Source organism: Equus przewalskii, chromosome 3 (genome assembly GCF_037783145.1).
Source record: "Equus przewalskii isolate Varuska chromosome 3, EquPr2, whole genome shotgun sequence".
Taxonomy (NCBI): domain Eukaryota; kingdom Metazoa; phylum Chordata; class Mammalia; order Perissodactyla; family Equidae; genus Equus; species Equus przewalskii.
In genome coordinates, this window is record NC_091833.1 from 61,485,448 (window position 1) to 61,498,281 (window position 12,834).

Here is a 12,834-nt window from a genome sequence, read left to right on the forward strand (position 1 = left end):
TCTGGCTTCCTCTTTTTCTTAACTATTTCTCATTTGCTTTGTGTTTTATATATTGCTTTTTAGAGTAAGTATACTGTAATAACTGATATGTATTGCAGGCTTACTATATTGGACACTAAATTCTTTATAGGTATTAGCTTGCTTAATCCTCCCAACAGCCTCACATATCTTATCTCACAGGGAAATGCAAGAACAGAATGTGCACTCAGGCAATATGATCAGAGAGCCTATGCTCATTACCACTAGGCTCTCCTGCTCCAGGATCTCCACCAATCAAAACTGCAACTATGCTATGAACAACCTGGCAGGGACAAATGAAGCTACACGCTTGGAAGCCTTATATTTCTAGGATGGTTTTCCTATTAATAGGGATAAAATGTGTTGAATCACCCACAGGAATCAATTCCCCAGGTAACCAAATCCCCCATAGTACCAAACCGCCAGGTCAGGGTTGGCGGCAGCATACCTGATTGTGAAATGGATTTTACAATTTTCACAATACCTGATTGTGAAATGGGTTTTAAGCTATAAAAACCAAACTAAATTTTAAAGCAATCAGATCTCCTAAATCCTAGCCAAAATCAGCTAGCCAGCTCAGCCAGGGGACAAGGGACAAGTGTTAGCATGAGCCAAAGCTCTGCCTTTTCTTTCCTAGTTGTTTTGGCTAAAAGTTGTGTGTATGGCATCTGTTTGTTAAAGCTTTATAAAATTTTTGCATTTATTTTCTGCTTTCCAAGATTAACAGATGAAAATAAACTGAGGAATCTTACTACAACATCTGATTCTGCAAACATGCTTAAAAGATCATAGACTAATGCTAAATAAGCATTCCCAAGGTGCCTGCATTTGAGAGTGAAAAATGCAGACATCTTCATCCTCTCTGTGGAAAAAGCTAGAACTCTGGGGGTATACTAGTACAAACACAGCAAGTACAGAGATACAATATACCAGATATGAATACAAATATATATATTGTGTTAGGATAAAATAAAACCTTCCAGGGTCAAACACTGAATACTATTACTCTCTCAGAGATTCACAGTGCTGCCTCTATTAAAGGCTATACTACGTTACTATATTACAGCCTCTGAGAAAGAGCACAGCCAAGTTATATGTTTGATTTTGTTTAACCCAGATTTCCCATACTTATTTGACCAACTCCTCTCTTTCCTTTTTTTAAAAGATTAAACCCATTTAAGATGCTGTGGCACATCAGTGTTCTAAAGAATACAGCTTATGAATAGCTTATTAAAACTTTCATGATACTCTTGGTCTTCAAAGGATTCATTCATTTATTGAACAAAGACTTTTTGGAAAGCTATCATGCTAGGTGCCGGAGACAAAATGGGAAGATAAACAGATCTGGTCTTTGCTTTTGTGGAGTTAACAGTTCAGTGAGTGTGATGAACATTAATCAAATAATGATGCAAATAAACGATCCTTGCAAACTGATAAAGTCCTGAAAGTCTGCAGAAATATTCACAAAGGGAAACAGAAAAAGACCTCAGAATAAGAAGAGCAACACATTGTAAGAACACAAAAACAGCGGAAACCTCAGAGATATTTATTGATCAAACAGAATAGGGCCCACACTCTTTTAAACATTTACTACCTTTATATAATAATACTGCTTGGTATTGACTTGATTTTTTTTTTTTTTTTTTGAGGAAGATTAGCCCTGAGCTAACATCTGCCACCAATCCTCCTCTTTTTGCTGAGGAAGACTGGCCCTGAGCTAACATCCATGCCCATCTTCCTCTACCTTATATGTGGGATGCCTACCACAGCATGTCTTGCCCAGCGGGGCCAAGTCCGCACCCAGGATCCGAAATGGCAAACCCTGAGCTACCAAAGCTGAACATGCAAACTTAACTGCAGTGCCACAGGCTGGCCCCTGACTTGACTTTTTAAAGTCATCAAATCATCATTTGTATTTATGGTATAAATTATCTATTTCGTAGAGAATGAACATTTTTCTTCCAGATTTTAAATTTTTTAATAACTTCAATTAGAAGATATTTTTAGTTTTGGCTGTGAAGTGGATTTTTTTTGGTTATTTGAAATAAAGAATAGTAACAGAAGGTAAACAATAAAAGCATCCCATGGGGCTGGCCCTGAGGCCGAGTGGTTAAGTTCGCACACTCCATTTTGGTGGCCTGGGGTTTCGCTGGTTTGGATCCTGGGCGTGGACATGGCACCACTCGTCAGGCCATGCTGAGGCGGGCGTCCCACATAGCACAACCAGAGGCACTCACAACTAGAATATACAACCATGTGCTGGGGGAGTTTGGGGAGAATAAGAAGAAAAAAAGGAAGAAGAAGATTGGCAACAGATGTTAGCTCAGGTGCCAATCTTTAAGGAAAAAAAATCCCATTATAGCTGTAACACAAAGTAGACAAAAAAGAGTATAGCATTCACATATAACTATAATTAGAAATCACTCATTCCTTCCTACAGCTAAGTTTTTATTGCAGAAAGCTCTACCTCTCCTTTGCAGCACTTTGCAAAATCGCAACGAGTTACTCATTCATACCTACTTGATTAACGGCTGTCTACTGTAAGCTCAAGAGGACAGGGCAATATCTGATTTAGTCACCATCGTATTGGCCATGCTTAGTAACAAAGAAATCAGCCCCGCTGCAAAAGGACAGTGTTACATGTCAGTAACTTAAGAAAAAATAAAAAGTTAGTCTAAACAAAATGATATATCCTCAATGTTTTACAGGAAAAACACTGTAACTTCTTCCAATTAATGCTTTCAGCAACAACTTCTCCTCCCTGCCCAGTGTCCTGAGGTCTCCTCTCCACTTCCTTATTGTCAGGAGGCACCCTCTTCCCCTGTGATCTGATTCTTGGGAGCAAGGTGAGTCTTAAGTTATACTTTTATATAAACGCCTATAATTTTAAAATATAGGGGAATTAGTGTACAGTGAACACCTAGTTAATTCTCTCCCTCCTCCTCTTTCTTCCCACTACACAAGATTCTTTTTCAATAAATGACAATGTCTTACTTTAAATCCCTAGCCTGTGGTCTTATTTTCTACAATACTGGCACAGTCCTTGGTACCTAGGAGACATTAAATAAACTTTTATTGATGGACTGACTAGTTGCATTATTACAGGCCAAGCCCTGTGCTAAATTTCAGAGATACAAAAAGCCTAAGACAAAATATTTGTTATTGAGAAGTTCACATTTACCGTGTGAGGGTAGGAAAGGGGAACAGGTAGGCAATCAATATGCAATAGGATTAATATTGTGATGGCAGCATATACAATGTGCAAAAGTTAGAAGATTTGAACCGCATCTTGAAAGATGGGTGGGAGATGAGAGGACAGTAGGAGAGTGATGGGAAAGAGCATTCCACGCACAGGACACAGGGTGTACAATGGCAAGGAGGCATGGAAGAGATGGTGTGTTTGGAGAGCAGTGTGCAATGGAGCTTCAGCATAAGGTACCAGGGAGAAAGTGACAGGAGGAATAGCTGAAGAGGCAGAGTGGAGCAGACCACAATATCCTTATGAGTGATGCCTTGAACAATCAGGCTTACAGACATTAGAAAAAGGATGCTTTGTGCTGGTAGTAAAACAAATGCCTAACACTCTGAGGTCATGTGAAAAGAGAGAAAATGAAAAGGAAAGAGAAAGATTTGGACTTCACTGTACATTTTAAGTAACGTTTAACGTCAGTTTCAACAGTGGAACAGTCCCAGCTGTCTGATGTAAGAAAACATATTTTCCAAGTACAGTGCTTTCCAGATAATAAGCTGGCTGAATTTAAGAGACATTGAAAATGAAACAGTACTTTTATTATTTATTCAGTTTAGAGAATGAGACGAGAATAAGCATTTGTTCTTTTTTATTGCTTTCCACTATGAAAACTCAAAGGTGTAATTCAGAAAAGTCTAACCAACATGGAGGCATCATAAAACATAATATCCCTAACACCTTATCATGAGTACTTCTAATTTACAGGTAGTGGGAGGAGAGGGGCAGAGACTAAATGCCTGCCATCCTCTCTGCCGCAGTGTGACAATCGTTCATTTCGCAGAGGAAGCAAACATCTGACTCCTCTCACCACCACCAAGACTCAGAGTCTCAGTCCGGGTGGTGTGATCCTTTGTGTACTCTTGCATTCCTAAGTATTCCTACTTGGCTCCTCCTTTTGAAACCTGAGAGTGCCTGGCCCAACCTGGCCCTGAGCTGAGCTTAATCACACATGCCACCCATATCACGTTGTACTACCTGGAACATCCACTGCTGTATTACTACCTGAAGGCACCTCCTGTAGGTGGGAGATAAAACTCCCAGGCTGCCAAAAATTTTCATTTTCACTACTGGAGCAAATTTTCACAAAGGAAAGGCATTCTACTTGCAAAATTTCTTGTGATTTTCCATTTAGATAGGATGCCCCTTGAATAAAAAAAAAGTTGCAGCAGCAGGGCAGCTAGAGGGCCAAAGCTGAACACCAATGCAGAAGCAGTGCTTAGAGAAAACACAGCATCCAAAGATGAACAGTGAAAATGCAGACTGTCAACTTCTGGAAACAGAAGACTAAGTCTTTTTCACTACTGTACCCCACAATGTTTCATAGGGAATAAGCACTGAATGCATATTGACTGAATGAAATCAAGAACATCCCTGGGCCCATAGGACTCTAAGTAAATTCAGTAACTTGCTGATCCTTTCAAAATACTCTTTAAAAAAGTCCCAGCATCAATGCTACTGCAATGATACCACAACCTTTTAGTTAAAGGAGGAGCATGTAGCCCCATGCTGTAGCTATTTAGGGGGATCTACTTAGATGAGATGTTCTATAGAAGAATATAGATATGCAGAAAGGAACCTACTTTAAAAGAATTTAAAATAAAATCAGATTCTGTATTCTTTTGATGACAATTAATAATCACAATGCCTTGGTCATTATGGCACTTTGTTATCCTGAAGGAAAAAAACTGTTTTGGAGAAATTGAAGAACTTTCCTCTTGCTTCCTCACAGTAAAGCTAAAAATAAAGACACTGTGCTAAAGCCAATGGTATTCGGTTTTCATTCTGAAAGAAGGTGAAACTGGGTAGGTTACTATATATAAAGAAGTTAAAAGAATACAAAGTGATCTATAGGTCATCACAATGGTACTCAAACATCCTAATAAGTAGTGGGGCTGAAGAGAAGAGACTTTCCACTGTCAATCTCTTTATCCATCAGTTAATCACGGGCTTCCCTAAGCAAATGGAATGTTTGCTTAGGGCTGCCAAATTTTATTTTGTGCCACTGACTATTTATAATTTAAGTATAATTTATACTTGTATATCATGCCTTGTCCACCACCACCACCAAGACTATAAGCCCTTGGAGGTCAGGAACCATCTCTCACCTACTCTCTCTAAACTACACAGTGGCTCAAATGCCATGTCCTCTACAAAGCCTTCCATGATGACATTCCTCCACAGCAGATGCTCTCCCTGCAGCATCCTGCTGTGTTGAGTACCAGCACTTCCCCTTTAACTCAAGATTTTAGCACAATCTCAGTCCTCTAAATAATTTCAGCCCCTTAAGGAATTAAAAGAAGTTCTTTCTCAAAAAATAGCTGGCATTCATGTCCAAAATAATCAAAACTAAAAGCTAGCCATGAGTAGACACATATTAATCAAGCTAAATTACAGTATGATAATTTTTCTTCTAGTGCAATTATCTTTGGCTTTAAGATACAAATGAATCATTGGGGTTCTGAATCTCCTCTGGCAAAGAAACACAGTGGGAGCTGAATGCTCAACATTGTGAGTGCCATCAGAACAAGCTCTATAGATGTGAATTTGCTAAGTTAATACTCCTTCATTATCTCCATTAGCTAACAGCGCATGTGTAGTCACTGCACATAATTAACTGCTCTAACAAACATGGACGTTTGAGATATTAACTTTCCTATAGACTCCAAATCTTCAATAAGCAGCTCTCAACAATTCATTATATTAAGCATGCATGTCACCACACTCCTATTAAATATGCATGAGAATAAACACCATCCATGTTGCAAACTGTCCAACATCATCTTTAAAGTAATTTACTACCTTTTAGATACTGTAATTATAACGGCACCCAGGTGCCTCTATAATAAATATAAATTTAACTACCTGACTTGTAAATTACCAGGATTATAACTAATTCCACTTTCATTGAATTTTTAACGTGCATTCAAGTGAGAATATTTTATAACACAAAGTATAAAATATTTATAAAGTTAATATGCTTTATGACATTGAAAATGTCTAATTTAAAATCACATAAAGAGTGTTCGCTTCAGCAGCACATATACTAAAATTGTATAAAGAAAGGGTAAATTAATTTTCTTACACTGAGGTATTTTATAGACAAATAATTCAAAATTGAAATTTATCAAGAAATTAGCATGCAACATAATGATATGTACAAAAAAGTGCAATGGAAAGTATGATTTGTTGCAGTATGATGTCCTATTTCTAATCAAATACTTTATAGACTTTACAAATTCTACATGTACGCAAATTATTATAACAAAGACTAGATTAGATGCAAAAAAGAGCAAAAATAAAACTCACCAGAAAACGAAAATAAAATTTCAAATTAAGGCGAAAAATAAAATGCATCATTAACCTCAGATCATGTTACTCTAAACGTTATGGTTAGTATGGCCACAGGTTATTAACTTAAGCATGATAATGAAAATAAGAGAAATAGCCACAGTTTACATGTACCAAGGGCTTACTTCACTTACTGTGTCAGGCACTGTAATCAGTGCTTTACATTCATATCTCCTTTAGTTTTCACAATAACCCAGTGAAGGAGATGTTAATATTATCTGCACTTCACAGATGAGGGAAGTGGAGGTTTACACAGATTAAACGACTTGTCCAAGGGCTCAGCAGGAGAGTGGTCTGACTCCAAGCCTATCCTCCTAACCACACAGGCAGCACCCAGCTCCCAGCTCTGGATCTACCAGTTCCATGTGTGGCCTTGGGTAAGTCACCTGAAGTCTCTAAAGCTCATTTTCTTTAACTGCAAAATGTGAATAATATTAATATATGCCAGAATTACTGACAACTAAATAATACAGTTTATAAGAAAGTACTGTACAAGTCGTGGAGCTACATAATACTGCCTGTTACGTTATTAATGAGATAGGAAAATAAAATGTTGAAAATAAAAAAAAACTGCTTATTGGCTGTTGGTCAAAATTTTCCAACAAAAATGGTATACCTAGGTAAACTTTCATGGTTGTTCATCTTGCTTAACATAGAAAGCATTACATAAAGGCAAATAAAGCATTATCTTTATTATATCCTAAGAGACAGATAGACAAGCACTAATAAATTAAGTTAGAAGTGAATAGTAAAACTAGAAATGCAACTTTGTAGATAGTTACTGTGAAAACTACCATCAAATTCACACCACCAGATTTGGCCTTTCAAAGAGCTCTTCAAAACTAAGGCTTTTTAAAGTTGCCTGGATTCACTACCAGGCCCTAATTTACTATGATCCACAAACACATTCCGATTTCTGGCAATATTTAAATCCTTAGGCCTAGGAAGGAAAAATAATATTCAAAACTCACTATTCTTTATTTTGGATAAGGGATATGTTATCATTGGGCTTATTTTTCCACAGAGCTTTGTGGCTTAGAAAATTATTTCACATGCATTATGTCAACCAAGATCCTAATAGTTAAAAGAGGTATTTGAAAATTTGAGATCAGGAAACTGGAATTCATCAAGGTTAATAATGATAAGAAATCCATATATGTATACATCGGTGTTTTGTGTGTGTGTATGTGTGTGTGTGTGTGTATCAGCATGCAGATGTCTATCAACACGTGATTTTTGTGTATCTAGTGGCTTTCCACTTTCTTAATGTCTATATTGTTAATGACTTTTAAAAAGTATATATAGCCAAAAGAAAAAGAGGAACAAAAGTGCCACATATTTCCAGTAATTCCTCTATTGACTTTCAAGGTCCTCATGTCATTAGGTGAAGAATAAGGGAACCTTTAATTGCATAAACCCACAAATATGCTAAGTCACATTTTCAGACATCTTTACTTGATCACTTTAAGAAGTAAGAAAATTGTAGGAATATATAGATCTCCAAGGTCCCACTTACCTCCTGGCCGTTCGTGTTCTCCATCAGTGTGTAAAAGCATGGCAATGGGCATCCCTACATTCTTGGATCTTCCAGCCACAACCACATTTTTCCCAAATGTTTCAATTCCTTAAAAATGCAGAGTTTGATTTAAATGAAAAATCAACAACAAGAAGCAAATTAAACATTTGAATGGCCAACTGAAACTTCTATAAAAACTTCTAATTAAATTTGGATTATTGTGTGGCTTATCTATAATGTGCCCACATTCATTATTTATAAATATTTCTTTTTACACTTCTCGGATTTGTCACTTCCTCTCTGATTATGTCCTCATTAGAAAACCACAAACATTTTCAAGTTGCCATTAAATTACTTTTAAACACTGAGATTCACATGAAGAATTAGAAGTGCAGAGACTTAAAATATATTAACTACTAATTATAAAATAAGCAAAGTACAATGTCAAGCTTAATTGGCAATCAAACTTTGAGCAAATCTGGAACAAAATGAAGTGGGGAAAAAAGTATTTTTCACAAAGCTCATGTACTTTACTCCACAGGAGAGTGCTTTAGAGAAGTACTAACCTTAGAAACTTAGAAAAATATGAAAGATAACACACTTTACCTCTTTGGGGCATAGTTTCTTCATAAGTAAAATGAAGAAGTTAAAATTAAGGTTTTTCCAAGTACTAACATTCTAAGAGGATGACACTAGGATCTGCTTTCCCTTGGAACTTTTCTCTCTTAGTTAGAAAACAGCAAATTCGAAAGGAGAAGATGCTGCCAGAAATGGAAGTGACAGTGATGGAGGCAGGAGAGTCATCCATATAAAAGACAATGTGGATCAATGAAAGTAGAGAGAAACATCTCTACACATCTCAGGGGTCTGTGACAGCATTACAGTATTAGAGCACAATTCAAAGATAAATATTTGTAACGAGATCCTGGGTCATTAGAGATGGTTCAAATATGTTCTTCACATTTTGTTTTTAAAGATAAGAAAAAATATAATACATTGTGGAAAATGTACATCAAAATACATTAAGTTTATAGTTTAAAAGTAGAGAGACAAACCTACTATTCGGAAAATTCACTCCCTACATGGTGCAAGAGCAGTTACCTGTAACCTGGCACATGTTCCTCATTTTATTTTATTTTGGATTACTGTTTGACTTCTATAACTTTCCATCTTCCTACAGTCTGAAGTTTTATGGCTTATCATTTTCTTTCACCCAATACCACTGAGAAGGTTCCATCAAGGCAGTGCACAAACGCTCAGTTTGGCTCTGCGCGCCCCTGTCCTGTGCACTGCAAGTTACCAACCTGCTCGTTTGATTATTTCCCAGACAGCACTGGCAGTGGCGGGCATGAGAGAATGCTGGTCAAGGCACAGTCTTCCAATATTGATAATATGAAATCCATCAACATCTTTCTCAGGGGCAATGCCATTGCATACCGTTCGCTCATCCACATGGTCTGAAAAGTAAATAAAATTGGTCTAATTTTACAATTGTTCTTTATTTGGAAGTCTGGAAAATGAAATGTGAAGACCTACAGCTAGATCACTTAAGATTCAGCTTGAGTAAAGGTGTAAAGTCATGACTCTGTTCCTTTTCTTGCCAATGGCTGTAACTAACCGCTGTAAGAATATGCAAGGAGAGGGCCGGAAGTGGCTGGCGTGGTGAAAGGGAAAAATCTGAGAAATAAAACAATACCAGTGAGATCTGCAAACAGTCAGGTGATAAGCCTTTGCCTCAGTAAGTTTGCATATTTAAATCTATGTTTTTCCTATACAAGCCATTTCCACAATTAGGTTTCTATTAAACATTTCTAGCTTTACAGATTAAAAGGGCTGTGTTAATATTAAAAATAGTCATAACATCATTAGTGTCTAGTTTCCTCCCAAATGACATAACAAAAAAGCAAATATAAAACACGCACACACACACGCCACACACATATACACACACACGCGTGTCATTTCCCTAAAGCACTAGCACATTGAAATCCAAAATATCATTACGGTTTCCTATACGAAAGGAAAAGAACGTAACTTAAGTAAAGAACTAATCAAATGAGATAGGAGACGCCCATCACCTCACTTTGAAAAGCAGTAAGTATAGAAACAGAAAATAGGCTCTTACTATTCTGTGCAGAGTAGCTTAGGTTACCTTAAACCCAACAATTAACCCTTGTGCCTAAAATAATAAAATAAAAGTACATTTGTTACATAAAAGTTTCTTTGTTCATTACATAATGGATGTCATTTAGACATAATTTTTTAAAACATTATCAAAGCCCAAGTTCAAATTGTTTTCAAGGAGTTATGCCTTGTCCTAGATCTTTTGTATTCTAAAAGTGACACTACTGCCATCTTACTTTAAATAGACCCAATTTGCCATCATTAGACTACCAAAGTCCGTTACATATATAAAAGTAGTAATTTGAATCATATTCAGATAGAATCATATTCATCTGGGTCTTTGGAAAGTCTCTCCAGTCAATAGGTTTCCACTTTCAATAACTGTATTCATTCTATAATGTTCGAGCAGAGCCTCCATCTATTTTCTCTGAAGTTAGAAGATGATTATAAAGGTTCTAGTAAAACTTCTTTAAAATTTTATGTTTAATTTACTATTTGAGGACCAAAATAGTGGTTCCTTTTTTAATCTGGATGATGATGGTGGTGATTATAGTGATGATTTATTTTTTAGACATCTACCCACTCATGCAAAAGCTTCATGCCATGGATATTTTTTACAATAAAATCAAAAGTTTCGTAATGAAAAGAAAAATAACTATATTTGAAATCTCCCTATTGAACTAGGACTTAAATTAGTTCATTTCTAAGTTCAAATTTGGCTAATATATGTATGGGTTGGCCATTGATTGAAAGAATTCAAAAAGCTCTTTTGTAAATTTTGAGAGCCATCATCTCACCAATAAGCCTGGGCTACACTGAATTTTGCCATCCACTGGTCTGTACTGTTCCATTCACTGAAAATAACGTTAAGTTGTAACAAATAATTCAACTCACACAACAGCTGAAATACTCCAGAAGAAATATAAGCATCTGAAAATTTGGAGGCAAGCATGAGAGACTGGTAATTACAGACCTGTCCTCTTACGTACTTCTTAAACTGCAATGCAGTTCACAACTCAGGTCACCATTTCATAACAGTTCTGTCTCAAGCTAATTAAGTAATAGTTTAAAAGACAGATGTGTGGACACACAAAAGGTGTTATGTAGAGAACACATGAAAACCAATTATTCATGTACTGGTTATTTAGACTAAAAGAGAAAGAGCCTACATGAGTACTAAAAATGTTAAGATCATAAAAATCTAGGAAACCAATTCATACACTATTTTTATGTAACTCTATATTATCTCAGGACTGGATTAAATCTCACATACACCCTATGCCAGGAGAGCTGTAACTTTTATTATGTAATGCACAGTGTATGGCAATAATATGAATTAGTGTCTCTTACATTTAAATAGGGCTTTGCAACACTCATGTTACCATCACAAAGGCTTCCCCTTTAATATTCACAGTTACTGGGGACTAAGGTAGAAAAGATATTATAATCTTAATTTTAAAGATGAAGCTCAAAAATTTGAGACTCATCCAATCTCAAACCACTACTGTGAGAAGACTCCAGAATTCAAATCCACATCTTTTTACCCTAAAACCAGTTTTTCCTTCTGTATTACAAAAAAGTCATAAATATTAATCATCTTGACTACCACGCAAAAATCAAAATCAGAGAGGGCCCCTCATCTCTTTTTTTTGTTGCTGAGGAAGATTTGCCCTGAGCTAACATCTGTTGCCCATCTTCCTCTTCCAGTATGTTAGTAGCCATCACAGCATGGCCACTGACACATAAGTGGTGTAGGTCCATGCCCAGGAACCAAGCCCAGGCTGCTGAAGTGGAGCATGCCAAACTTAATTACTAGGGAAGTAGGGTTGGACCTCCTCATCTCTTTTAATCAAGACATTTGATAATCCTAAAATATCTCAAGGAATATACTGTTTCTTCTAGGCCTCCAAATACAACACTATTCCTAGATTAACTAATACGTGTCTAAACACATGCAAAAAAAGGCATCAAATGTTTTACAACCAATACTACCTTTTGTTATATGAGTAAGAGAAATAAATACATTTTATGTTTTTGACTGACTCCTACTGAAAGTCGCCTGATGTCCTACCCCTGGGGCCCATCACTTGAAGAAAAGAAACAATCATGAGACTCAATAGCACCAATTTTTTCACAATGGTTATAAAACATTTCTGATTCAAAGAATACACTGGCAAACAACTAATCTATTAATATCCTACTCAGATGAATGAGAAACCTGGCATTATTCACTTTGTGTGTGTTTTTCCTCTATATTTAAGATCACGAGAAGTCATTAAATCAAGCTGGAAGAAAAAAGTCATCAAATTAAATTCATAACATCGCAATAGAACAGCTCAGGGAGTGCCTTAAGGAACTACACTGTAGAACTACAAGACAGAATATATATTTTTGTGATTTATCTATAACACAGTTAAGTGCCTTTGGACAGGAACAGAAAAAAAAGGAACAAATTACGGGTTTATTTGCCACCCAAGGATTTTTACATTACTGTTTAAATGTACCTCTTTTCACTTACTCAGTTCCTGTTGTATAAGTGCAAGCTCATTAGCCTAGTAAATAATATATGCTGTAGCTC

At 36.4% G+C, this 12,834-nt stretch overlaps 1 protein-coding gene across 21 annotated transcripts in view; it reads right to left on the reverse strand.

The window, feature by feature from the left end:
• The window catches only part of MTHFD2L (methylenetetrahydrofolate dehydrogenase (NADP+ dependent) 2 like), a 143,068-nt gene that overhangs the window by 95,249 nt on the left and 34,985 nt on the right, over positions 1 to 12,834 (reverse strand). For all 21 annotated transcript variants that reach the window (XR_011538676.1, XR_011538678.1, XR_011538675.1 and 18 more), the window contains 2 exons: positions 9,437 to 9,589; positions 8,133 to 8,240 (listed from right to left, as the gene is read on the reverse strand). Coding sequence is in view for 15 of the 21 variants with exons in the window: in XM_070614642.1 (XP_070470743.1) it covers positions 8,133 to 8,240; positions 9,437 to 9,589 (261 nt within the window). In the remaining 6 variants the exon portion in view is untranslated. The remainder of the gene's footprint in view (positions 1 to 8,132; positions 8,241 to 9,436; positions 9,590 to 12,834) is intronic.